Raw genomic sequence first — 26,061 nt, 5'->3', positions numbered from 1 at the left:
ACCGTTAATGAGCTGATGTGTGGCCTGGCCTGACACACACATGTCCACACGCACACATGAACTTAAAGCTACTGATGTAGACTCAAAAGCTATAAATCGTTTTAAGGGTTTTAGTTCAAAACATGAACTAAAACCCTTAAGTTCCAAGACAAAGTTTGGCATCAGTCAAACATGGCTGGTCAGAGAGGTGTATACTTCTCCAGTATACTGCAGATCTCCGGTCAAATCAGCACAGGACGTTGCAATGTTTTTGATGCGGCAAATTGTGAGTCATGATAATTTGTTTTCAAGGTCCTGAATTTCCATCTTTTCTGACCCGTTCTCCTCTTCCGGAGTGCTATTTTCCCTGTACACAATAGGAAATCTCATTGAGTGTTTTATTAGAAAAAAAAAAACCAACAACCCTGAAATGAGCTTGACTGAGCCCCGGTAGCTTCACCTGTTCTCTGCATGGTCAGTGAATAAATGAGGCTCAGCAGAATTAGATAATGACCGCCCCGGCTGTAACAAGCCTAAAGATCCCATTATTGCAAATCCCCAATCATATCGTGACGGAGAGATAATATCTGCATCCCGTCCTCTGGTCCCTCCTCCTCCTCCCTTGTTCCCTCCTCTGCTTTCATCCCCGCAATTTGTTCCCCACGTAGTCACCTATGTTTTAATCATTCTGCATCAAGAGCAGCTTACAATGCAAATAGATTTCAGTGGTATTGAAGGTGTATTTCCCCTCCACTGCGTCGAGCTGAATAGTTGCGCTTTCACGGGGCTCATTATTCAGCTCCTCAGCAAGTGGCATGATTAAAACATGAATCCCGTCCTGCTGAAAATTCAAATGGAGCAGCGGCGCCAGAGACAGTAGCATCAGCGGCCAGTGTGAAGGGAGAAACATAAAAGATTGAAGCCACGGCCCGGCAGCTTTGTTGCTGCGTGGAAATGCAAATGTTGAGTCATCTAATGAGAATTAAGAAGTTTTTATTGAATCGTAATAATGAGGAGGAAAAGACCTGAGGGCGGCAGAAACTGCAAAAAAAATGTTTGTGTGTGGAAGAGGAAATAGCTGAGAATAAAAGTGACTCAGAAGTCGTAAAAAAGAAGCGGAAATGTGTTGGGAAGAGGGGGCGTGAGGAGGTTGAGATGAATGGACGGCCTGTCAGAAGCAGTGAGAATGGAAGGAGCAGTAAAGGGGAAGGATTAGGTTTGGGATTTCAGCCTCTTCACTGGTCGGGAAGATCCACTGAAGTAGTTCGCCTCCAAACTTTATACGCACTGAGCCATCAAACGGCCTCTTTGGGTCGGAGCCTGCGCAATTTCCCGCAGGTTGTGTGGGTTAATTTAGTTTTAAATGACAAATATAGTCAGCACTTCTAGACTCCACTGAGCTACTCGAACTTTCTCAGAAGTCAGATCCATTTTTGGCGTAGAACAGTTTGTGGGGGCAAGAGCGAAACTGATCAATTCCCAAATGATTCACACCTAAATTCAATCACACTCAGAATACTACAACTTTAAATGGTACGACCTGCTGATTTATTTTGACCAGTTTTCATAAGCACCTGCAAAAACAAGGTCAGAGAGCATTTCGAAATCCAATTCAATACACAGATAGCGTCTCTTCTGTGGCTTAGCAATGTGTTTGTCACCGGTTAAATTCCTGTGGAACACAGAACCGGCTGCAATGAGCAGTTTTAATAGATGATACTGTTGATGCCTTTTTTTTTGTTTTCACTGCCTCCTTGCTTTAAGTCCATTAGTCTTGTTTATGCCCAGAGACTGGCCGGATCATTGATTCAATAAACTCTATCGACCACCCTAACAAGAAAGCCATTAAATCACTATGGTGCTTCTCATGATTTCTCTTCTGACTCTAATGATCTTGAAATTGAGTTTCTTTGCTGCTAATGGAGAAAAGGAAGAAAAAAAAAAGCGAGAACAAATTCAATATTTTGTGTTCAGCATCTTTTTTTTTAAATATAAAGAGTAGTTTGTTCAATTCAACCATTAGTTCCATCCAATTTATTTTCAAAAACAACCCATTCAAGATCTTACCATGTTTGCTTTATCACGTTATTGAATTCCTATTTGAATCTGGACGCTGTTGTGTGTTGTAAGTGTTTTTTATGTGTTGTCTTGATGGGAATTCAAGGTTGGACGAGAGGGTTAGTTTATCTTTTGAGCCACGGATCAACATGTTGCAACCCGTTGTCACTCCTAAGGCGTCACATCTTGACAGTGGTCAAGTTAATTTTATCGTCCCAGGGTGATGCCGGCGTCAGACTTTTGTATTTAGGTGGATGCATTGTGCTATTCAATTGAATCTGATATTTCCCATCCTATGACATTTCCTGACACCATAGGTAACAGGCTAAAAAAAAGAATGTTTGGTGTGAGGCTGAAGACATTGGGAGGAGCTCCATAAGGTTCCGATGTTGGTGTGCGTAGTTGCTCATTTCACCCCCACATAAAGCACTTTATATATCACACATCACAAGTCCCATAACAGTGAGTCCTCATCCTAACTACAGCTATTCTTTTTGAATGGTTACGGTCAGTTGGAAACATCTGATTTCAAAGCCTAATGCTTCATCATTCAGTGCAGATGTTTGTTTTTCAAATTCCTTTTTAGTTTGACTTTTTTGGAGTGTCATTTCAGTCATATATTTTTGTTTAAATTAAATTACCTATATAACGTTATGAACACCCAATGAATATTTTAAAGCAGTGTCGTGCTCTCGTGCATATCCTCACTTCTCTTTACTTACACAGCTGCCAAACAGAACCTGAGGAACACAGTACCACCTCAAATGCAATTGATGTCCTTTTATCACCCTTTCAAGCTCGGTGCCTGTGATAAACACCACGCAGTTTTGGTTGTATACGCTCAGACTAGTAAAGTAGCTTGCCCTGTACTGTTATCCCCTCTTATTCCTGGAAAATAAAACAAGCCCTGAAGCTTTCTAAACCTACATTTTAAGTAAGACGAGCCAAAAAAGATGAGTGAGCCCTCGGGAAAAAGAGTGTTTCAGTTGGAACAATACACATATTTGTTGGTCTTTTATACGATGTAGCCTGGACACAATGAGAACAGGAGTAAATATTCCACTTTCTCTCAGGCTGTGATCCAATCCCAGTGGAGTATTTGCGGTGGGGCGATCCAGAGCCCATTGCTGCTGTGGTTTTTGCCTGTCTCGGCTTAATGGCTACATTTTTTGTCACAGCGGTTTTCATCAGGTAAAATTCTACCTGTTCAAAATATTTGTTTGCTGCTGTATTTCTGGCTGACGTTTTTTTTTTTTTGCTGGATGCTTCAAGGTTCCGGGACACTCCTGTGGTGAAGTCCTCCAGTAGGGAGCTCTGCTACATTATACTGGCAGGCATCTGTCTCGGGTACTTGTGCACGTTCAGCCTGATCGCCAAACCTCACGTCATCCACTGCTACCTTCAACGGCTGGGGATTGGTCTGTCGCCTGCCATGAGCTACTCAGCGCTTGTCACCAAAGTAAGACGTCACTTAGTGAAAAAGTGTCTACATTAGACCACGTGACTGCTGTGATGTCATTCTTCATGGAAAGTGGAAAAGCAACTACTGTGCGCTACTGATGACAAGGTTTTAGATGGAAAATATTTGTCTTCCTGACTTGTGTGTTAAAGTATGGATATATAATTCCAGACCAATCGTATCGCTCGGATCCTGGCTGGCAGCAAGAAGAAGATCTGCACCAAGAAACCTCGATTCATGTCAGCCTGCGCTCAACTCATCATTGCCTTCCTGCTCATCCTGTTGCAGCTGGGAATCATCGTGGCTTTGTTTCTCATGGAGGCCCCTGCGGTACGAGAGTGTGAATCACGCTGGGTTTGCAAATGACTCTGTTTAGCTTTTTATGAAAGCCTGGGAAATTAGGCAGGAGCTCAAAGTTCACCTGCTAGGTTCAGTGTATATTCCAACCATGCGTCTGAGATTTCTCTTTGACCATATATTTTGTTATTGTTGATTTTGTTTTTGTCAAACATTATAGTTTTTCACCGCAACGGTTCTCTATTTTTTGCTGGAACTGTCTCACAGGTGATCAATGACTACCCCAGCATCCGCCAGGTCAACCTCATCTGCAACACCACTAACCTGGGCGTGGTCGCTCCCCTGGGGTACAACGGCCTGCTCATTCTGAGCTGCACCTTTTATGCCTTCAAGGTAAAACTAGTGTCATCTTGAAGAGGGATTGGGTCGGAATGTTTTGATGACATATGTGTATTTTTTCTTCTTTTAGACTCGCAACGTTCCTGCTAATTTCAATGAGGCAAAGTACATTGCCTTCACGATGTACACCACCTGCATCATCTGGCTGGCCTTCGTCCCAATCTACTTTGGCTCCAACTACAAAATCATCACCATGTGCTTCAGTGTCAGCCTCAGCGCCACTGTGGCGCTCTGCTGCATGTTCGTACCCAAGGTGAGACCCATCGCTGCAGGATTGCACAGCAATGCCGCGGCTGGATGATGATATTCATGGCTGTAGTTGTTACTTGTAGTCATGCACTATCTATCTTGAATGGTTGCCTTCAGTTGCTGAAACTGGGGTCACGTCAGGCTTTTAACTTGGAGGGCGTCTGGGTGTCTGCAAAATCTGAAAAAATGGACACTCGATTCTCGACCGTAGCTCGGACGCCAGATGCTGCCATATTGAGAATCAGCCATTTTTTATGTTTTGCAGACGCCCAGACGCCCTCCTAGCTAAAAGCCTGGGTCACGTACATTGAATGAAAGAGGGATTTGTTCTTTAATTCATGCTCTCATTTCTCTTAAATATGACTGTTATGTTCCACTTTGTATTAAGATCTTATCTATGATGGATTTTTAGTACATTCTTAAGACATTGTAGTGCATTTATAAAGCTTTATAGAAGATGTTATGGTTGTTCATAATAGTGTATGGCAACTTAAAGCAGTGTTTCTTGAGTATTAAAAGGCGTAGGGGTTCTTGAGACTGTATAACTAGATTAAGTTAAGTCCCCAACTTGTATTTTATAAACCTTGTCATAAGTTCCCATACATTATTATGTACATTCATAACATCTTCTATGAAGCCTTAGAAATGCCTGATGATGTCATATGAATGTACTCATAATGAGTTATGCTTAAAGTAAAGGGCAACACGTTGTGCCATCAGAACAGGACATAAAAGTCCACTTTCCTAATGTCAGTTTATTATGCCATGGGAGTGAGGATGGGTGTCATTGAAGAGTCATTGATCCATGAACAGAATGAATGTTGATCACAGACTTATCAATAGCATGTGCTCCTTGAAAATGCCTGAAAGAATGTCATCATTTTCCTTTATTATGACCAGTGCAAAAACAACAGGTGAATAAAATACACAGGTCAGAAAAGAATCGCATTTGTCCATGTAAAATTTTGAATAAGACAAAACGTTGAGCGCTTTGTTTATAATTCTTCCTTCGTCCACCTGTCCAAACAGGTCTACATTATTTTGGCCAAACCTGAGCGCAACGTGCGAAGTGCCTTCACCACGAGCACAGTGGTGCGCATGCATGTCGGTGACGGCAAATCTTCCTCCGCTGCCAGCCGCTCCTCCAGTCTGGTAAACCTGTGGAAGCGTAGAGGCTCAACTGGAGAGACCCTCAGGTAAATCTGTGTGAGCTTTCACACGTGTATTCACAGCGATGACTTGTTGTTCGGGTTAACACGAGGTTACTCTTCACTTACAGTCCAAGCCTTTCAGACTTTTGCTGTTGCATTCTTGATTGTTTGTGGGTGTGCAACTGTGTGTGTGCGAGTGTGTGCGCGCGAGCTTTCTCCGAGATTGAATCCTGAACTCCTCTGAGCCAGCCTGACTCTTCCTCTGACCCCAACATGAACTGCACACAATTACCTAATGGAGACATGGCGGAGAGGGAAGGAGGGAAGAAGAGAATAGAAAGAAGGGAAATAATCTGAGGGGAAAATCAGGTGGTGGCGGAGAGTGAAAAAGCGAAGGTGATTTCTTGGAAAGATAACATGAAGCTGAAGGATTGATGTGAAAAAGAGGATGACTTTTACTCCTGGAACACGTCCCCTCCTCCCTCCGAAAGTATTCATCTGCAGCGACGAGTACGACGTGACGCACAGCCACTTACCCGCGATGAAAAGAGCAAAAAAAAAAGAAGTTTAATTTGTCAGCAGGTTTCATGAGTTCACGCTGCTTTCCATGGGAGATTTGAATGTTCTCATGACGACAGGAGTGTTTCCATCTTTGTCTCCTTTATTGCTCTCTTCCCCCATCACCAATCTCTCTGGCAGTGCTGGTGACTGGTGGGTCTCTATCTGCTTGGTGCAGTAGGAAGCCTGTGATGTGATGCGGCCATTGTGTAACTAGACAAAGGCGGAAATTAAACAGTCACCAAAATGTGGCAGGATTTTGAAAGTTGCATGCTACTTTTCTTTCCATTGTAATGTTCACATTTTTGACTGTACATGATGCAGTATCATAAGATCATGTGACGCCATGGTGGTGTAACTCACCACTGTCACCGCTGTATCATATTGCGTGGCTATACATAAAGTTTTCAATTCAAAATAGATGTAGTGGGTCAATCTACAAAACCAGTGCAATTTCCAGTATTTAAAAAAAATATTCTAGGACAAGCTATCATGAAGGCAGTCACGTTATGTAAGACATTATGCAAGTCATAAGAAGAATATTGGACAATGAAACGTATTTAATAATCCCTTCAGTGTGTGTCAGAAGAGTCGCAGTGAGATCCGTGTGAGTACGACAGAGTTTGTCCGTCAGTTGTGCTGGTACTCACTTGAGCATGTAGGTGTGGCTAGAAAGAGGAAAGATTTGTGTTCCAACATGTTGTCGTTGTTGATTTATTGACGCGAAAAGAGCGAATCTGTCGATGTCACGCCAACTCGACTATAGGAAGTGTTCTGTTGCACACAATACTCAGTCAAATGGGAGCAAAAGTGTGCAGTCGCAGCAGTAGATTCCTGCACTAAACAACACTTGAAATCCTTTTGAATTCATGTTTACATTACGTTGTTGTGAGGTCATGAATGGCACTGGATTGATTTTTGGTCAGTTAAACAGTGATGCACATTCAGGATTCTGTTCCTCATCGAAGTGTGAAGGAAAAGGGATGTACATCGAGCGACGCTACATTTTTTTGATGCGTTCACTGACTCTTCTTCATGAGACGGAAACATTAATCACTCTAGTTATCTTGACAAAAGCAAGATAAATGACGGAAACTGATGAAGAAAAATGACATACAGCACCAGTAAAAATAGATCGTCAAATCTCATCTGCGAAAGCGAGCATTAAAGAAGTGACTGGAGGGGCCAGGCCTGAAGAAAGGAATTTGTTTTTATCACTATTGAAAACATAGACTTACAGTAGACATATTCATTCTTTGTTTCAGTAAGACAAACATGTTGACATCGACTGCACGTTTTTTCAAAGTCTTGACCATGTTTTCCTCCTCCTCCTCTGTAGCTCAAATGGGAAGTCGGTGTCCTGGGCCCAGACGGAGCGCACAGGCTCTCGGGGGAGTCACCTGTGGCAGAGGCTCTCCTTCCACATCAAGAAGAAGGAGAACAACCAGACGGCTGTCATCAAGCCCTTCTCCAAAACCTCAGAGGAACGCTACAGCGGGGGATCGGACCTCCCCCCGCACATGCCTCTGCCCTCTCTGCCCTCCATGTCCTCTCTGCCCTCTCACGCTGACGGCGGCGCTGACAAGACCCTGTATGACCTCTCTGAGGCGGAGGAGCAGTACTCCATCACGTACAGGCCTCAGACGCCCTCCCCTATCAACACGGTGAGTCAGAGGCTTGGAGCGGGGTTCGTGGAGGAGTCCCAGATGAGCGGAGCCCCCAAGTATCCCAGCAGCACTTGCAGCGGCGGGAGCGGCAGCAGCGGAGGACCCACCAGCAGCAGCTCGGGCGTGACGGCGATCGACGGTCGCTTGATCGTGGTGGACGAACACGCCAGTGGGCCTCAGAGCTCACTCATGGACCAGATCAGCTGTGTGGTGAACCGCTTCACTGCCAACATCACTGAGCTCAACAGCATGATGCTCCTCAACTCTCCCTCACACAAGCACGCCTCTCCTTCTCAGCACCCGACTGACCCCTATCTGTTACCACGCGAACTGCAGGGCCACCAGACCCTCACCACTTACGCCGACGTCCAGCCTCACAGCGTCGCTGAGTCAAGTTTAGGCGCTCGGGGTGGCTGTCCCATTCACTCCTTCCCGCCTCACCAGTCTCCATACCCCCTGCCCCCGCCTCACCCGCAGTCATCCACGTCCCTCTCCCCAATGAGAGGAGGCCAGGTCACCTGTCTGGACTCTCCACTGAGGCGGGTGGAGATGGAGGAAGAGCTGATTGCTCTGACGCCCCCGTCACCCTTCCGTGACTCTTTGGCATCCGGCAGCAGTTCCCCCGTCTCCGAGACAGAACTGTGTCTTCCGCCGGTGCCCTCCCACCCTCCCCCGTCCCCTCCTTCACCGAGGTACAGCAGACTGATTCTCAGAAACTACAGCCAGAGCTCATCCTCACTGTGAGGCAGCGGTGCCGAGTTAAGAGCGGGAACGCTCCAAAACGTCACACGTCCCTACGAGAAGAGGCGACGGAAACAATAGGATCCAGAGTCAAAAACGGAGGAAGTTTGTGAAGACACCAAACAGCAACAGGAAGCTGTCATTGTGTTTACATGTCTGCGGTGGAGGCCTTGCTCACGTCGTAATGTCATAGTTTCGCCCTCTACAGGTAAGAAGAGAGAGCTGCAAAAATGGCCACCACGCCTGTCGTGAAGCCAGGAACTGCCGTTGAACTCTTTTAGATGGTTAGTGGCCTTAACATAACATGGCTGTCAACTAATTAGAGATTGTAGGCACGTGCTGTGTGTGCTTGAGAGAGTGTGTGCACTGGAGTGCGTTGTTGCTGTCGGTGCAGAGCAGTAAAGCCAATGAAGTGGTGGAATTGGAGCAGCTCTGAAGAACTGAACGTTTCCCGCTCATAGCCACAAAACACACACACACACACACACCAATATATATATATATACATATATATATATATATATATGTGTAAAAGGGAAAAACTGTGTATATAAAGAGGGGAGTTTTTCTCCTCGGTAAAACTCTTCTGACAACGGTGCAGTTTGTCAACAAAGCAGAGAGAAGAAAGCCGTCTCTGTGTTTGCTTTCCTCTCGCTTGTTTTTAGCCCTTTCATTTTCTACTCTTCCATGATGTTTTGGTTTTAAATAGGGTTGAATGTATACATATATATATTTTGCTTATGGAAGCGTTTGGGACCAAACCACGATACCTCTCTATTTATGACTTGGGAATGAGGGAAAGTAGATTCTAGTACAGTTCCTTCAGTTCGCCACAGTCTAAAGCAAGACCAGGTTTCTTTCGATCCATCCAGAGGCTACACGCTCGACCTCTTAGGGTGCTTTCACACAGACTCACCATTTTGCTGATGGATTTAATGCAGACGTGAAACTGACCTTTTAAATGTAAACCGACTACCGACATGAACGTCACATTAACACTAGATTCATGTCAGGCATAGTAGCATCTGACGTGCTTTTGTCGTGTTCCTCTGTCAAGGGTCAATTTGGATGGCCGGGTGTGTGCTCCCCCAAAACCGTCTGAAACAGACTTTGAATAAGATTTTCAATGAAACATTGTTATGAGAATTATAACCTAGCATGAGTGGTGTGAGGGCGTGGCCAGCTAGCCTAGCGTTTGTTGCTATTTTTAGCACACACCTTGCTGATTTACTTCAGTACATTGGACACATTTGTTTATCTGAGCAAAACAAACCAATATGAATTTTTGAATATAGCATTTGCAACACAATCACAAAGATTAGTGCCTTCTTAAATATGTTTAAATAATAACAGTAACAGATCAAATTTGTTTCAAAACAATATACATTTTTGGTCCATGTTTGTGTGAAAGCGCCCAAAAGAGGACACAAGAATTAAGACAGTATTTGAAAGTTTTATTAATATTATTATTATTTTTTTTTTTTTTTAAGAAAAAACTCTTCATCATCTCATCTGTCCGGCGCTTTGCTGATAGTCAAAATCCTCCCCACTTGTATGGCGTTCCTGCTCAACGGTAGCCAGCAAGACCAATCTCTGAGTGATTCTGTAAATAACAAGGGCATGCAACAATGTTCTGTTTTGTTTCCGAAGAAAATTATTTATTTACATATCAACAAAGAAAAAAAACAAGTTTTGAATTATATCAACTGTACAAGTATGTACTTTAGAACTGTGTAACTATGAATGTGTGAGTGAATATTCCAATTCAAATGTAATGTAATTCAACAATGTAATAATATAAATTGTGCCAAATGGGTCGGGGAGGGACTAGCTGACTAGTTTGTGGGTTATTATGTGGTTTCATATAAAGAGTTGATATGAAGAATAGAACTGTTTTTATTGCTTTTGAATATTTTCTATATGGTTGATCCACTTTTACCATTGTGAAAGCAATACTATGGTGCACATCTGAGCGTTTTCTAAACTCTTTCATCGTCTGGAGGACAACTCAGTACCGTGGCCGAGATGACGTCTATGTTTGTATTGATATCTATTTTAAAAAAAAAGTGGTCCTTTCTAGTCCAAATTACTGATATTAACTGTGCTGTGTGATAGACAACATGACATGTGCCAATGATTTCCTTAAGTGGTTATTTAGACTGGGACTCTGGTGTAGTTTTTTTTGTCATACTGTAGGTGGAACAGAAACCAGGAGAACTCCATGTCCAAAGTCAGACGTGCTTGTTCTTCAGTCGACAACACTTGTGCCAGGATGGAGGAGCGACTAGGTAGGATGTGGGTAATCGGGTTTTAGGCTTGGTTTTTAATTTGCCGAGGGAGAAACGCTGGAGCTGCTTCAGCACTTCAGCGGCGTGTTATCAGCCCCCCGTGGGTGCGTCTCGACAGTTGCGCTTGCCTCTGCAGAAAGAGGCAGAATCAGCGCTCACATCTTCGGCTGTCTTGTCCTGTACATGCTCCCCGTCTTGAGAGATCGGCATGAATTTGAGTCATGTGACGTTACGCCGCGCACAGCTGCTGCTTGTAGTCCGTGTCGTGCTGGTGATGGGAAATAGAGCGTCTGTGACCTTGTGTGTTGTTGTCGATCATTGTGGCCAGTTTTCTGTCTTCGACTGATGACCATGTTTTGTGACACGTTCTCTTGACTTATTAAGACGCACAGCAGAACACGTTGAAATAGATGAACCTCACTTGTTTGTCATATATTTTTATTTATTTATTTATTCATTTAAATTAAAAAAAATCAAGATGCATTTGTGACTAGTACCAAAAGTACCATCATTCATTTAGTATTTATCTAAAATTAAGTGTATTACTAGATGAGATTTTTTATTAACTCCATCTCATGCTACATGATGTTCACTGTTTAACTTTATTTGCTGGTTCACATCGACATGTTCATGTTAACAAACCTCATATGCTTCAAACATATTGGTCGTCACGACACGTTCATGTCTATTCAATGCAACAGTTACTCAGTGGGGTAAAATAACACTCAGAAACTGTTTAAAGTGAATTGAAGCAATTGAACTGACCTGGTGACTGCAAACTTTGGCTCGGTCGACCTTCATCTGGTTTGATTTTAATGTTCTGTTGTAGGTTCCGGAGCGCTGACTAAGCGGAATTATAAATTGTGTTTTAAATAGAAATGAGTGTGTTGAGGGTCCTACTACTTTAAAAGAGGTGTTATATAAGTACTTGGGTATTTATACATGTTTTAAAAACAATCATAGTAATACATTTGTTTCATGAAATATATCAGAATTTAAATTCTATTTTTGTGATGAGTATATAGATGCAGACGATTGTCATAGTGAGGGAAATGTTTACATCCTGGTCCATGCCAGTCTCATTGAACGCAGCCTGATGGTTTCATTGTCAAATTTCTCTGCAGCACTGAGTCGGATGATCCGAACAGAAAGAAAGAAGTTATTCCAACATGACTCATCTGCATATAAATGAGCGGTGTTGTTGTTGTTGTTGTTGTTCCCCTCCAACTCTTGACTGGAGCAGTTTCCTGTGTGAGGTAAAAAAAAGAATGAAACAATGACGCGCTCTCACTTTTGTTATAACTTCAATTGACTTCCTGCGTAACGTCTAACTCGACTTGGTTTTGTGCTCAGCTCTTCCTCTCGGTGCTGGTCTCATAACGTTCTACATCAAGTGCTATTTCTTCTGAATCATCTGTGGTGGATAAAGGCAGAAATAAACATGCTGTGAATTAATGATAATAAATCTTCCTCGGCTCCAGTTTCTATTGAATATACAATTTTGGTGTTTTGCTTTTCCTGATGTTCAAAAGAGGTGAATGTAATTTGATGCTGTCAAGAAGTGGATTTTTTATACTTTGGCCATTTATTTGAATATCTTTTCCAGTTTTTTTTTTTTTTTTCCACACAGTTTGAGATTATTCTGTAATATTTATTTTGAAATTACTTTTGATGCTCACATGAAGAGTACACCAAATTATCCAACCAAGAGTTTAAAAAGAGCATCACATCAAGCACCTGTCACGGACGATTAAAATTAATATTTGTTTTGCTTTTGTGAGAAAATGAAAAATATTTTTCACTGCATTATTAAGTGTGTACATTTACAAAAACATAAAAAAATAAAGAAATGTGTTTTATACTAGAGTAAATGTATTATTTAAAAGAAAAAAATCATTTTGCAAAAGTGGGATGTTTTCATAAATATGAAAGCACCAAAGCTATTACAATTATTAATTCATTTTGGGGCAAATTTCAAATCAAAAGGTGATCAAAGGTGCGCAGAAACAGCCAATAAGTCATCGAGTACAAGATGAACATCAAGTCAGATGCAGTTGTTTTGAAGTAACAACAGCGACGGTTGTATTACTACAAGTTCAATTCTAGAGTAGTGGAGATGAAGTGCAGGCAGGGTGGCACAGGAGTGGAAGACTGGCAGGATGCAGGAGGAAATCACAAAATGTAAATATCTGCAGAGTTTAACTCATCTCTGCTCCAAATAACGTCTGAGATATACGCCATTCTTTTTAAATAAATGCACAACCATGGCTCCAAGATTACGGAGGACAGGAATCCGAGGATGCTATTTAGGTTCAGCTGTCACCCGAACTCTGGCTTCATGCTGCCTGAGAATACAAATAGGATCAGTGCAGTGTATGGATGCACAAAGCATTTTCATGTGGAGATGTTTGGTGCGAGCTGTAACAAGAGTGTCAACAGCAGCAGCATTTGTCACGACCTGCTCCTGGTTCAGCTCCTCCGTCCCCTCTGTGACAAGCCTGACTCCCGAATAGATTTTTTTTTATCTCATCCAAGGATCCAGAAATGACACTGACTTCAGACTGTGACTCGGCAGAGCACGCCAGAGCTCATTTGGCTGCGCTGACGTTTTCTAATATCCACATTAATGAATCTTTCTCAGCTCGTTCCAAATTGGCTGGTGAAGCTGTCTCTCTGGACTGATTTGTGGTCAGTGGAAACACAACAACAAGCTGCGCGTGGGCAGCAGCCGAATATCTGTGAGGTGGGATTGTTCAGCGTGTTGCTTGGGAAAAAAAATAAAAAAAGAAAAGCTCAGATTTGTTGAAGTTTGTGTGATTAAGCCCTGGGAAAGTTGCTTATGATTCTCCCACCACTGGCCCACTTAGCTTCTACTTCTGTTCTCCACACAGTGTCAGAAGTGAGGGACTGACAAAATGCATAAATAAGACATGAGTCTGTGGGAACAAATGAGACTGCATCGGTGTGACATGCATCCATTCTGTTCCGCACATGTACAATGTGGAATAAATGACGTTGGTACTGTGGTATTTTCTATCATTTGGATGTGACATGTCTAGAAGTCGCCAGTCGGTTGGAGACATTGTGTACATGTAACTTTGAATAATTGTTAATAAAAAATAAATAAATAAATAAATAAAACAATCTTGTCCTTTTTTTTGCTCCAGCTTATTTTTGAATATCTATAACAGCGCGTTTCAATCACTGACATTCTTTCTATACACTCTACTGTGGCGCTCCAGTGTGTTGATGCGCTGATCTGTCGGTCAGTCAAAGCAGCGCTGCTGTGGTGCGCGGCGCTCCTCTTCCCACACACTCACAGAGAAGAAGCCGCTCACATGCGCAACTTCCAGCTGTTTTTAAACCCGATGCGCCTCTAACTTGACCACACACTTTCACCACAGCACCATGGAGGGAGTGATCCTTGTCGGACCCGCGACGCCAAAGACTGTCTGCACCGCAGAGCTAACAGAGCTAACGTGACGTCTCTCTTCAAAACTTTATTGATACTCATGGACTGTCAAAGTTTGCTTTGTGGTTTAAAAGTTGGCGAAAAACTAAATGCACAACAAAATAAATGCGCTTCAAAATTTAAAGTCAGAAAGAATAATTGTTTTCATGAAGCAAGGATTTATCTGGAAACTCAAAAGTACGATAAAATCATGCAAAAGAGAAGTGATAAAATCGAAACAGTTATTTAAAGTGAGTAAATAAAAAAAAATCAGGATGTATTTTGCTATATTGCCCGTCCCTATCTAGACACATTTGAAACAAATACATTTTCTGCCATTTGAATAACCTGGCAAAATAACAACCGAGTGTCAGTAGCTACAGTTTTTCACAACTGAATCAGGATTTTCTACAGGACTTTAAGCACAAGTGCGTTTGGTCGAGGTTCCTTTGGTGGTGAGTCTCAGGATTTGTTCAATGAACCAAGGTTCATTTGAAGGTTGAAAAACACGAATCTATAACATGTCCACTTGAAACAATTGGAGCGATCCACTTGTCACGCACGCGCCACTTGAACTTGTAAAGAGCAGCTCATCAGCTCTGAATTGCAGCTGTAATTGCTACGTTGATTGTTTTGGCTGTTCCCATTATAATCAGCACGCAAGTGCGAACAACAAACTTTTGTTCTCTGCTTTCTTGTTAGCCGCATCACTCGTGTGTAACTGAATCGGAAGTCTGTTCGTCCTCTCCTCACACTTGGCCTCAGTAAGACGTGCCACTATATATTCACACTTCAGTCCAAAAACACAAATCCTGCCTTTTGTTATGCGCGACACGCAGTTCACTTTAAAAGAAGCCTTTTGACCGTTATACTGTATTGTGCCCGAAATACACTCTGGTGTGAGTCATAAGCTCCGCGCCGGCTCCTTCTCACATGCAGACAAGTCACGGCGCTGCAATGAATCATCCCCCGAAAACATTTTGTTCACTTAACCTTCGACATGCAGGCTCCAGACAGTGCTGTCACCCACCGACTTCCAAGTCACGACACAGGCAAATATCAAAATAAATAAGTATATAATCATAAAAAATATTTTACAAACTAAAAGTGGGTTTAAAAAACGAAACAAACACCAACCTTGTTTCACCCTCATAATGTTACAGTTTACACAAGCCAGTGTGAAATAAGTTGGCAGCTGAAAGTGAAGGTCTCGCACACGTCAATGTATAGAATATGCTAATGTGTGTGAGTGTGAGTGTGAAGCCTCTCCAGAGTGAAGTGGTCACATTGACTCTGTCAGGAGTGTCCCCTCCTACACCTCCACATCAATGAGCAGCTCATGAATACTCATGTTCGGCAAGGACACGAAAGCCAGCGCTGGCTTTAAAAGTGACGACCAGCTGACACGAACAACCGCCTGGTTTCCGCTCATGACGACTCAAACTGGATCGAGAAAGATTAATGCACATCCTAACAGCTTCCTCTGAGTCTGTTCGACTGGTTCTGCTGTTGCCAAATTGATAATCATAATAATTTTGGAAAGTGAAAAGCAACTACTGATAATGAAAGTGGAATATCTTGACAAATATGGAATGAAATTTAATACAATTTCCAAGGCGTGCAAACATTAGAAACCAATTTGAAAAAAGGAGGGAGGGAGAACAGCAAACCTGAGGGGCAACAAATATATCAGGGGTCCATTCGTGTAGTTACATCAAGAAAAATTTGCCGGATCCGCGCCCCAGCCACTGCACCCCGTGGGCAGATACATGACCTACATGTGATCGCCAACTTCAAGGGCATGGTGTTGTCGTCAAGACTGTGTGGAGAGCAGAGCACGCAGAGACCAAGACCAGTGAGGGGGCGAGAGCAAACTGAATACAGAAGTCTATTAGTCATACCGGCACAAACTTATGTTTCTTACTGCAAAAACAAACTGTTTTCCAAAATAAATTTCAATTTCAAACGCTTTCATTGGAACAAACTAGTAGTATTCAGCTTGCTCCGGAAGCCGGGAAGCCGGTCACATGTGCAACTTCCAGCTGTTTTTAAAACCGATGCGCCTCTAACTTGACCACATACTTTCACCACAGCACCATGGAGGGAGTGATCCTTGTCGGACCCGCGACGCCAAAGATTATCTGCACCGCAGAGCTAACAGCTAACGTGATGTCTCACTTCAACACTTTATTGATACTCATGGACTGTCAAAGTTTGCTTTGTGGTTTAAAAGCTGGCGAAAAAGTAAATGCACAACAAAATAAATGCGCTTCAAAATTTCAAGAAAGAATACAGTGGTACCTCGGTTCTCGACCACAATCCGTTCCAGACGGCCGTTTGAGAAGCGATTTGTTGGAAATCTGAATCGATTTTTCCCATGACAGTGAATGGAAAAAGAAACAATGCGTTCCAAGCCTTAAAATAGTCTTTTGTAGGTGAATGTAGAGTGTCTGCTGCAGGTGCGCTGTTCCTCTATGTGTGTGGCCGCTGCATGTGGGAGGGGTTGCCGAGTGAGTGACGTCTCTCCAGAAGTGAAGAGGTGCCCGGTGCGTGTCCAGCTCTGAATGTGCGCTTCTGTGCAGTTTGGCTATGACAAAGTCATAAACCAAGTAACGCTCTGTCCCAGACTCACCTCATCCCTGTCCCAGCTCCAGCCCACAACAGGACATCAAACCCTGGAGTGAGCGCTCCAGCCTCTGAGGTGTGGAGAGCGAGCACCTCCCCTGTGACACTCTACCACGGTCCAGTGCGGAGACAGGAAAGGTTTTACACCTCAATATGAAGAAAAAACACTCAGTAAATGTAGCTAACGGGACACGTCTGCATACAGAGGCTACGTTATACACAATAAAAAAGCGCGCCGTGGGTCAGCTGATCGGTCCACGCACGTTATGTTTTTTCCTTCTTTTTCTGGGGGCGTTCCAGTTCTGGATTTTCGTTCGAAATGTTCGAAAATTTTTTGTTTGAAGTCCGGGACGTTCGAAAACCGAGGTCCCACTGTAATTGTTTTTATGAAGCGGAGGTTTGTCTCTGGTCCTGACTGCAACACTCCCAGGTACTGGGTGTCCAGACTCATGTATGGCTTGGACATGAAGCAACAAAAGGGAGGCGAGTGAGTACAAACGACAGCTTAATTTACGACTTGAATATATTAAACTGATCATGAGAAATAATATGGCACCCGTCCAAGCTGTGTCTAATCACCGAAAATCAAAATCCATGTCAGACCAGCGCCGGCAGCCTGATGAAGCGCCGCACAATTAATTAAAGAATCATTTAGTTGTTCCGGCTTTTTGTGATGTCACACTGAAGAAACGCAGCCTGAGGTGGGGTCGCATCAACAGGCCGCAGCAGTTTCCTTAATTTCATCTGTTGGCGACTCACATTTTATTAAATACCCATCTTATCTAAACTGACATTTTTGGAAATTGAACTTGAAAAGAAACGGAAGACAGAGCAGACTGTTGAGAGCAGGTAGATGGGAAGAGGAAGGAGCATCAGTGTCTCCACACTCACACACGGTGGTGGGGTTTTTATTACATTTGTGAGGGCGGTCACGGTCAGCTGACATCAGCAACACCTTCATCTCACACTCTCTCACACACACGGACATTATTATAGCTAAGCTACTGCTGACCATGTGACCTCTGCATGCCGAGGTGATCTCTTACGCATATCCTCCTTACACTTCCTGGTGTGGTGAGAGGCACATCCAGCTGTGATGTTAGTGGGTGGTTAGACTGCTGTTTACCGCCAAGGAGTGTTCCGCGTATGGAGCTCTCTGTAGCTAGCAAGACGACTGGCAGAGCTAAGCACAGATTGCAATGAACATTTCAGGAAATGTTTATATGCTGCTCGATGATTTTATTTTGGAGGTGCTGAGGGTCAGATCAGACATGGGGCCACATGTGGCCCTGGGTTTCATTTATGTGGCCCTCAAGAGAACAGAGCAAAAGTACAAATGAAATCACAAATCATCATGTTAAAGTACATTTTTTAAATATGTAATTTCCATTTCAACAGTATTCCTCATCCTTTAAAATAAATTAAAGATATTGAAAAAAAAACAAAAACTTGCTTGTTGCTAGTTTTATCAGCAACATATTCACATTTGCATCGAAGGAATTGAATAGAATCAACAAACACATATTAAGCATGTGTAGCTCATGTTAAACTTTTGCTCTTCTGACCTAGTTTTACAATAATAATCTCTTCCTTCTCTTCCTTCTGCCCTTGTGTCTCTTAGCTTCACAACCCCTATGAACAACTGCTACATTCAGGACAATTGCAGGAAAAGCTGACTTTGACTGACACACTATTACGCTGTAGATGCATGATCAGTGAGTATGTACTTATTTCAATCTCCTCTGGTACATTGTAAATGTCTTAAATGACATTTCACCTATGTCTGTGTTGTCAGTCATTATTGTGTTGCCTTGTTTCTGTCATCGGTTTGGAGGCGACAGTCAGTTTTTTTGTGTTTGTGTGAGCTCGTTTTTTTGTTTGTTGTAGTCCTTTGAGTGTAGCTAACCTTAACTGACTTGTGATCATTCAAGTCTCCAGAGTAATCTAGGAGTGACTGTGTCAGATACATCTGTTCAGGTTTTTCATTTTGTTTTTCAAGGAAAAGATCCACGTTGTCATTCCCACTGATGCAGTGTACATCGGTCTCGGTGTGGTTCTAGCATGTGGTTGGTAGAAGTTCCCTCTTCTTCTCTTCAGTAAGAAAAGCCCATGAATTTAGTATTTTTCTACTTTTAAGGAGAGTCTATTGACACATTTTCTTCATCTCCACTTTTCTGGTGTCAAGTAATATTTTTAGATTCTCTTCACTGTCAATAAAATTTGGGCAAACACTACACAGTTCATTCGTTCTGCCACTTCACAGTTATCAGGACTATACAGTATGAACAATTTGATATCACACTCAATGGTGTCAAGCGTTTTTTTTTATATATATATATATTCTAACAACTGCTGCTGTTATGTCATCTATACAACAAAACCATGTCAATAATGGTGGTGCAGGTCTGCACTCTCTGAGTGCTTGTCCACTTCATTGTAAATATTCGAATGTGTCTTTGTTGTTGCTCCTCTCTACTCTCCAGTCTGAGACACCATTGTCTCACTTGGCTTTTATTTCCAATATATTTACGATTACTTTCGCTGCGATAATGCAGAGGCATTGTTTGACTTTATTTATTTGCATTTATATTGTCAGGTATCAACACACACACTGGGGCCTGCACATGTTTGTCACACTCGTGTCAGTCATGATGGACATGAGAAGGAATGTAGATAAAATGAACGAATTAGACTGCACAAAGTGCAGCTCCATGTAGTGGTTTAATGAGTAACTTTGCGGAGGTTTCCTAAAGAATCCGAGGCATGTTTAACTGGACACAACTTTATCAGGAGTTCACGTGAAGTCATAGTGAGCAACAGTGCAGCAGGAGTTTCCACTTCAGGTCAACGGAAGCCAGAGCAACATCACAAACATAAACTCAAAGTTTGGGACTCCTGACTGTGAAACAGCTGCAGACGTGAAGAGAGGACTCATCACCCTCCAACACTCTTCTCTTTGACAGTCAAGTCAGGACGCTATGGCTGGCACTGACTCACTCAGGCCACTCACATGGTCATGACTCAGCGCTACCCTTCTCCATGTCTGGTCTGAAGGCGTCAGTGGTCTGCACATGGTGGACCTTCTCTTGCCCCTTGTTGCTGGGAAATGGCCCAAATACCATCAGTAACCACTTCCTGATGTTCAGAAATGTGTCACGCCACAAAACAAACACATATTTTTACTTAGTTTTGTGTACTGCATTGTAATCGATTTCTAATATTCAATGATTATATTACGAAAACACTTCTTGCGCAGCTGCACTAATCACGTGACATTGCCAGTTCTGCCAAAGGTTACTTTAAATGAGATGTCAACGTATCTTGCTTCCGGTTTCGCTTCATGCACGCGATTAAATTGCTGCGATTGAGCTTGGTAGCGGCATTGGTCTTGATTTAACAACCCCGGTGTGAAGTTTTATTGACGACTATTACTTAATGGACAGTAGTTGCTCATGACTGACGCGTACATCGTGAGATCGTGTATAAAACAAGGAAGCTAATTGGCTAGTCAGTTAGCTCATTGTCCGAGGTCGCTGGTCGCAGTTGGGCGGGGACCATCTTGGCGTCGGCGTGTTTCTAAAAGTTTCACTAGCATAAATTGGAAACGAGGGAGACTCCGACCAACTCACTCGAAGCCCGGGTCAAGATGAGGCTGTGGACTGTCGCTCTGTGTCTGACCCTGGTTTGGGCTCAGCGGACCGGCGCTGATACGCCAGCAAACTGCACCTACGAGGACCTGCTGGGGACCTGGCTCTTCCAGGTGTCCAAAGGTGGCCAGGACAAGAGCATTAACTGCTCTGCTCAAGGTACTGAACTCCCCCAAACACTTGCAAATATCAGCGGTTTAAACCCCCAAATCTCGCTTTTCATGTGTATCTGCTGCCTAGTGTTTGTAGGTTATTTATACTCTTATTATTGTGAGCGTTTCTCTGTAAATGTATATTCTTCTATTTCCTACTTGAAAATCTCTGAAACAAATTCCCTGTGTGTTAAAACATACTTGGCAATAAAGCTGATCCCGAGTGACTCGAAAAAGTAGACTTCGAAACTGAAAACCCCAGTAATGAGGAAGCTTATAAAAGAACCCATGTGACTCACCCTGTTGCTGCAAAGGTGAATCACGGTTACAAATTTCATTGGTCAAAATTCGGTGTATTTTTTTGGTGGGTCGGGTAAACCATCCTTGTTTGCCCCCCTCATTATCGCCTACATGTGCTGCACCAAGTGTGATGCACTAGGTCGCTGCAGAATCAACTGTTCTTCCTCCCTGCAGCCATGGATGCCAGTGCTGTGGTGGTGAACCTGGACAAGTTGTCCGTCGCCACAGACCAACTGGGAAACAGCGGCTTCTTCACCCTCATCTACAATCAGGGCTTCGAAGTTGTGATCAATGGCTACAAGTGGTTTGGCTTCTTCAAGGTACAGTTGGAGTTTGGCCATTGATTCAGTAGAACCACTTTGTCTGTTCCATGTATTGTTCCTGCACAAGCAAAGTTCTTCAGACCTTTGCCTTCATGAAATGTTACACAGCACTTCACTGCTTGGACGTTCGTGATCACTCATTTTTTGCATCCTTCTTTAGGCATTTAAAACCGCAGGTGTCAGTTTCCATTTGTGCTGATGTTATACAGGAAACCTGCTGCACTTGCTCTGCATTTCCTGTGTAGTCTTGACGCGACTTGTTCCCTTCGTGGCGATTTGTCGCCACCCTGACTTGTCTCCAGTTACTGTTCCTCATTTTCAGTCTTCTTGACCCTTTCAGTTCTCTGAGGAAGGCACCAAGGTGACCAGCTACTGTGACCAGACCCTACCAGGGTGGGTCCATGATGTTCTGGGAAACAACTGGGCCTGCTTCATTGGAAAGAAACTGAAACCCATCCCACCTCAGGTCGACTACAAACCCTTGTACAACAGCAGGTACATGGCTAAAGTGTTTGGGCTTGTGGAATTATTCACATGAAAGAATACATTTTTGCGTGGCAGTGGAGTCAGCACTTGTGTTTGCTTTGTTTTCTGCAGGCTGCTGCAGATACCGTACAAGCGAAACCTGGAGATCATCGATTCCATCAACTCTCTTCAGAAACATTGGAAGGCTGTTTCCTACCCAGAACATGAGCAGTACACTTTACAGGAGCTGCTTTACAGAGCTGGAGGTCCGGCCTCTCGTATCCCCCGGTGAGTTCTGAAAAATCTTTTCATTCGCCAAAACTAAATCCTAAATCTAGCGTCTGAGAGGTGGACTTGCATTATTTCATCAATCTGGTTTGATTCTTGAACCCTTTCTTTGCAGGCGTGTTGGCACGTTTCCTGTAACTGCTGACACGGCAAGACTGGCATCTGCGCTTCCTGATCACTGGGATTGGAGAAACGTTAGCGGCGTTAACTTTGTGAGCCCTGTCAGGAATCAAGGTAGTCTTTAGGAATCTTGAGTTTTTCCATGTTTTCCCCTCAAAGGGTGACCACTAAAATGCAATCCTCACCCTGTGGTGGATATGGACGATTTGCCAGTGGTTCCACAGTGACCCTTGGCGATGTCAGCAGGAGCAGACGCTTGCCTCTTTGCTAGCAAGTGCTGCTTCCTGCTCTTGTTTCTTCACCCAACTCGGAGTGGAGGGATTATGTGTGTGGCACTCGAGTGTCTGAGAGGGCCTCTGAGTCGCTGTGTTTAAGGGGCTGGAGTGTTTCCCTTGAATCCCTCTAAGCCGCCGCGCTTCAGGCCTGTATTCTCTCGTGACGTATGAGGCAGGTGGATTTGGCCGCCTTGCTAAATTGCAACATCAGAAAATTGCCTTCTTTTCATGCGAGTCGTGTCAGTGCCCCTTTTCAAAATGGGGAAGAAGAAAAAAAACATTTGGTGTTTTTTACATATATATTTTTTTAAATAACCCAGATGTTTGCTTAACCATTGAAAAGCTATTATGCCCCATATTTTTAAGAGTTACCTACAGTGCTGTCAAAACTTAAGTGTGAAAGTGATATTTCAAAAATTCAGAGTAATTTTTTAATGACAAACATGGATGCCCTTTAGCTTGCAGATCTCATTAGTCCTTTCATGTTACACGCAAAGGATCATGGGTGTGACAAGGCGCTCTCTAAGTGGATCCACACAGACTTTTAGCTGACGCAGAGAAACATGTTATTAGTCTTCCTCTGTCACTGAGGTGAACATGATGCTGTTCTGCAAACGCCACTTCTTTCAATGCATATTGCTCCCAATAGTGAGGACGAACATGCACTGAAGGGGCAGTCAGTTGGGAGTGTGGCGTCACGTTGTTCAAACATGAACACCAACTTTTGCTGTTGAAATGCAGCAACATGCTTTATATCGGTAGTCTGCAAATTACCTAGGGATTAAAAAAAAAAATGCATAAACACGAATCAACTAAATAAAATCAGAATGTGCAAAAATTGTGAGAATCAAGTGTTCACTTTACATTTAAATGCAAAACCAATAACCAGTCTAAGTTGTTGCTACTTGATCCTCACAGATGAACAGCTTTTTTTTTTTTTTTTTTTTTTTTTTTTTTTTTCCTCCCCAAATAACACTGGTAGAGTTGGCCGACCATAACTTTAGTAAGGATTCGACTTCCCTGTACTTCAGTCTGCATCCTCTAATCAAAGAAAACACGTTTGCATCATGTCAGGGAGCTGAAGGCAGTTGGCTGCGGCTGATGGCTAATAACAAAACAACCATTACTGCGGCCCTCCAGACAGACTTATTTTAATACAGTATGGACGTTTTAGTGTCAATACTTTTGACAACCCTACTTCATATCGCTTTGAAAATGTATTGTATTTAGATGCAAATGTATTTGGGATTCACTTCTTGCAGAAAAACAATTGGTCACCTTATCTAAGCAGCAGCTCTTAAACTCTGCAGCTTTGTGGAAAATCTCCACAGAAGATGATTGATTTTATGTTCAGTGTGATTTTGGCTTAAACTGAGTTCCGTGCACTGCTGAAAGAATACACTCTTAATGTGAGCATGACTCACTTGGAACTCTGCAGCCTTCTGTCCTGCTTTCCTTTGTTTACTGAGTCTGAAAGCGTATGAAATGAAACTCTTATTTGGGCACAGTTTATTAGTGGTGGCATGTTTAACCAGTGTTTGCGTCCTCCAGCCTCATGTGGGAGCTGCTACTCCTTTGCCACCATGGGCATGCTGGAGTCTCGCATCCGCATCCTCACCAACAACAGTGAGACCCCCGTCCTCAGCCCCCAACAAGTGGTGTCTTGTTCACAGTATTCTCAAGGTAAACGTTTGTGTACTGCTGCCTCTACACTTCTCTCTCAGTATCGCTGTGCCACTTGAGCTTAACTGGATGTGTAACCGCACAATTATAGTGTTTCAGCAAATGTCTCCTTTTAAATGTTTTCCCTCAAGCCAGCTGTGATCGTGTCTCCAGGTTGCGACGGCGGCTTTCCGTACCTGATCGGAAAGTACATCCAAGATTTCGGAGTGGTGGATGAGTCATGTTTCCCGTACATCGCCAAGAACTCTCCATGCGGAGTCCCCAAGAGCTGCGGCCGTGTCTACACTGCAGAGTACAACTACGTGGGCGGGTTTTACGGCGGCTGCAGTGAGGCGGCCATGATGTTGGAACTGGTGAAGAATGGCCCCATGGCAGTGGCTTTTGAGGTACTGAGACCAGAACTGCGAGTTGTAATTGTTTTAAGGTGCAAATTGTTGGTTTGAAAATAGCAGGTGGTTCTTTGAGCATACCACATCCAACCTCACTGTTTGTAATACCTGCCTTTTGTTGGGGGTTAAACCTAAGATGCTTGTCGGCAGGTGTATCCTGACTTCATGCACTACAAAAACGGCATCTACCACCACACTGGGCTCATGGACCCCTTCAACCCTTTCGAGTTGACCAACCACGCCGTGCTGCTGGTGGGCTACGGGCGCTGCCACATGACTGGACAGAAGTACTGGATTGTCAAGAACAGCTGGGGAACCACCTGGGGGGAGGACGGCTACTTCAGGATCCGCCGTGGCAGTGACGAGTGCTCCATCGAGAGTATTGCGGTCGCGGCCATGCCCATCCCGAAGCTGTAGGCTGAACTTGTCAAGTCATGATGTTCTCACTGATGACAGTGTTGGAACCTGATTTTTAATCGGTGAGCAAAAGGGATCGACGCCTGATTTGAAGTGGTTGGTCATGTCAAGTTTTGTGGCTTTAAAGGGATCACCGTGCACTTTAGTGACACTTTTGTAGAATTGAATTGCTCTGCATTTTCCACTTCAAGTTCTCTCTGCCTAAAGTAGCAGTCGTTGGATGGGATACGACAAGATGTTTCACTCAGGGTTTTTCTGTACATGGAAATGTGGAAGTGTTTCTGCTGTCTGATCAAAGAGGGATGTGACTTCATGACTTTGATTTACCTGTCGCCATGGACTTGTGATTATGTGCACTGACTGGCCAAGAATAAAAGTCTTGCAGGAAAGTTTTTGAAGAATTTATTCCATTATTGGGGCTTTGTATCAAAGTCGACCTGATGTTCAGGTACATGTTCACACAAGCTTAATGCATGCGGCCGACTTGTATTTTCAAACTCCCCTCAAACAAGGACAGCTGAACACTACTGGCAGCAGTAACAACACAAACTTGTTTCTGTCCCTTTTCACCAAGTTGTATTTATATTTCTGATCCTCGGAATGCTGGGTCTCCGGCTGACATGACCAGTTTTCAGTGGCCTTTTTGTGATCTGTTGACATGCTCCTTTGACATGATCAAAGTATCCAGCGGTTGGTGGAAACACTCTGTCTTGCTTCTGCAGGCTTCTCGCAGAACCTTCAAACATTCCACATGACACTCAAATCTTTCCAAATTTCCGCTCTGGCTAGTCCTAAAGGCCAAGTGAGTCTTGTGAGGAGAAATGCGATTCCTCCTTTCTTCTTCATGTTCAGAATTCTTTATCTCTGTGTGTGTGTATATATACTGTATGTATATATACTTTTGGAAAAGTATATATACAATACTAATACTAAGTTTGGACAAACCTGATTTTTTTTCAATTCTACTACTTTCTTCTTTGTAGATACTTACTGAAGACATCAAATATACAGTATGAAGCAGGATGTATGGAGTTATGTAGCAAAGAAAGAAAAAGTTGAATAAGTCAAAGTAGCCACCTT

At 43.3% G+C, this 26,061-nt stretch overlaps 2 protein-coding genes across 3 annotated transcripts in view; both read left to right on the top strand.

The window, feature by feature from the left end:
- Positions 1 to 13,926, top strand: part of grm5b (glutamate receptor, metabotropic 5b) — a 65,631-nt gene extending 51,705 nt beyond the window's left edge. For both annotated transcript variants that reach the window (XM_053872193.1, XM_053872194.1), the window contains exons 12-18: positions 3,111 to 3,228; positions 3,310 to 3,496; positions 3,668 to 3,826; positions 4,061 to 4,186; positions 4,263 to 4,445; positions 5,471 to 5,637; positions 7,490 to 13,926. In XM_053872193.1, coding sequence (XP_053728168.1) covers positions 3,111 to 3,228; positions 3,310 to 3,496; positions 3,668 to 3,826; positions 4,061 to 4,186; positions 4,263 to 4,445; positions 5,471 to 5,637; positions 7,490 to 8,561 — 2,012 coding nt within the window. In that variant the 3' untranslated portion in view covers positions 8,562 to 13,926. The remainder of the gene's footprint in view (positions 1 to 3,110; positions 3,229 to 3,309; positions 3,497 to 3,667; positions 3,827 to 4,060; positions 4,187 to 4,262; positions 4,446 to 5,470; positions 5,638 to 7,489) is intronic.
- Positions 13,927 to 20,327: 6,401 nt separating this feature from the next.
- ctsc (cathepsin C) lies at positions 20,328 to 25,360 on the top strand. The gene is made up of 8 exons (XM_053873038.1): positions 20,328 to 20,728; positions 21,196 to 21,341; positions 21,685 to 21,839; positions 21,942 to 22,097; positions 22,213 to 22,331; positions 24,044 to 24,175; positions 24,329 to 24,561; positions 24,715 to 25,360. The coding sequence occupies exons 1-8, from the start codon at positions 20,569 to 20,571 to the stop codon at positions 24,979 to 24,981; spliced, it is 1,368 nt and encodes a 455-aa protein (XP_053729013.1). The 5' UTR covers positions 20,328 to 20,568; the 3' UTR covers positions 24,982 to 25,360.
- Positions 25,361 to 26,061: the final 701 nt, after the last annotated feature.

This window comes from Synchiropus splendidus, chromosome 8 (assembly GCF_027744825.2).
Source record: "Synchiropus splendidus isolate RoL2022-P1 chromosome 8, RoL_Sspl_1.0, whole genome shotgun sequence".
Classification (NCBI taxonomy): domain Eukaryota; kingdom Metazoa; phylum Chordata; class Actinopteri; order Syngnathiformes; family Callionymidae; genus Synchiropus; species Synchiropus splendidus.
This window is presented reverse-complemented; position numbering and strand designations above follow the sequence as displayed.

Coding starts and splice junctions, on each gene's coding strand:
- ctsc (XM_053873038.1), top strand. CDS start 20,569: ATGAGGCTGTGGACTGTCGCTCTGTGTCTGACCCTGGTTTGGGCTCAG. Junction 22,332..24,043: donor GAGCCCTGTCAGGAATCAAG/GTAGTCTTTAGG, acceptor TGCGTCCTCCAG/CCTCATGTGGGAGCTGCTAC. Junction 24,562..24,714: donor CCATGGCAGTGGCTTTTGAG/GTACTGAGACCA, acceptor GCTTGTCGGCAG/GTGTATCCTGACTTCATGCA.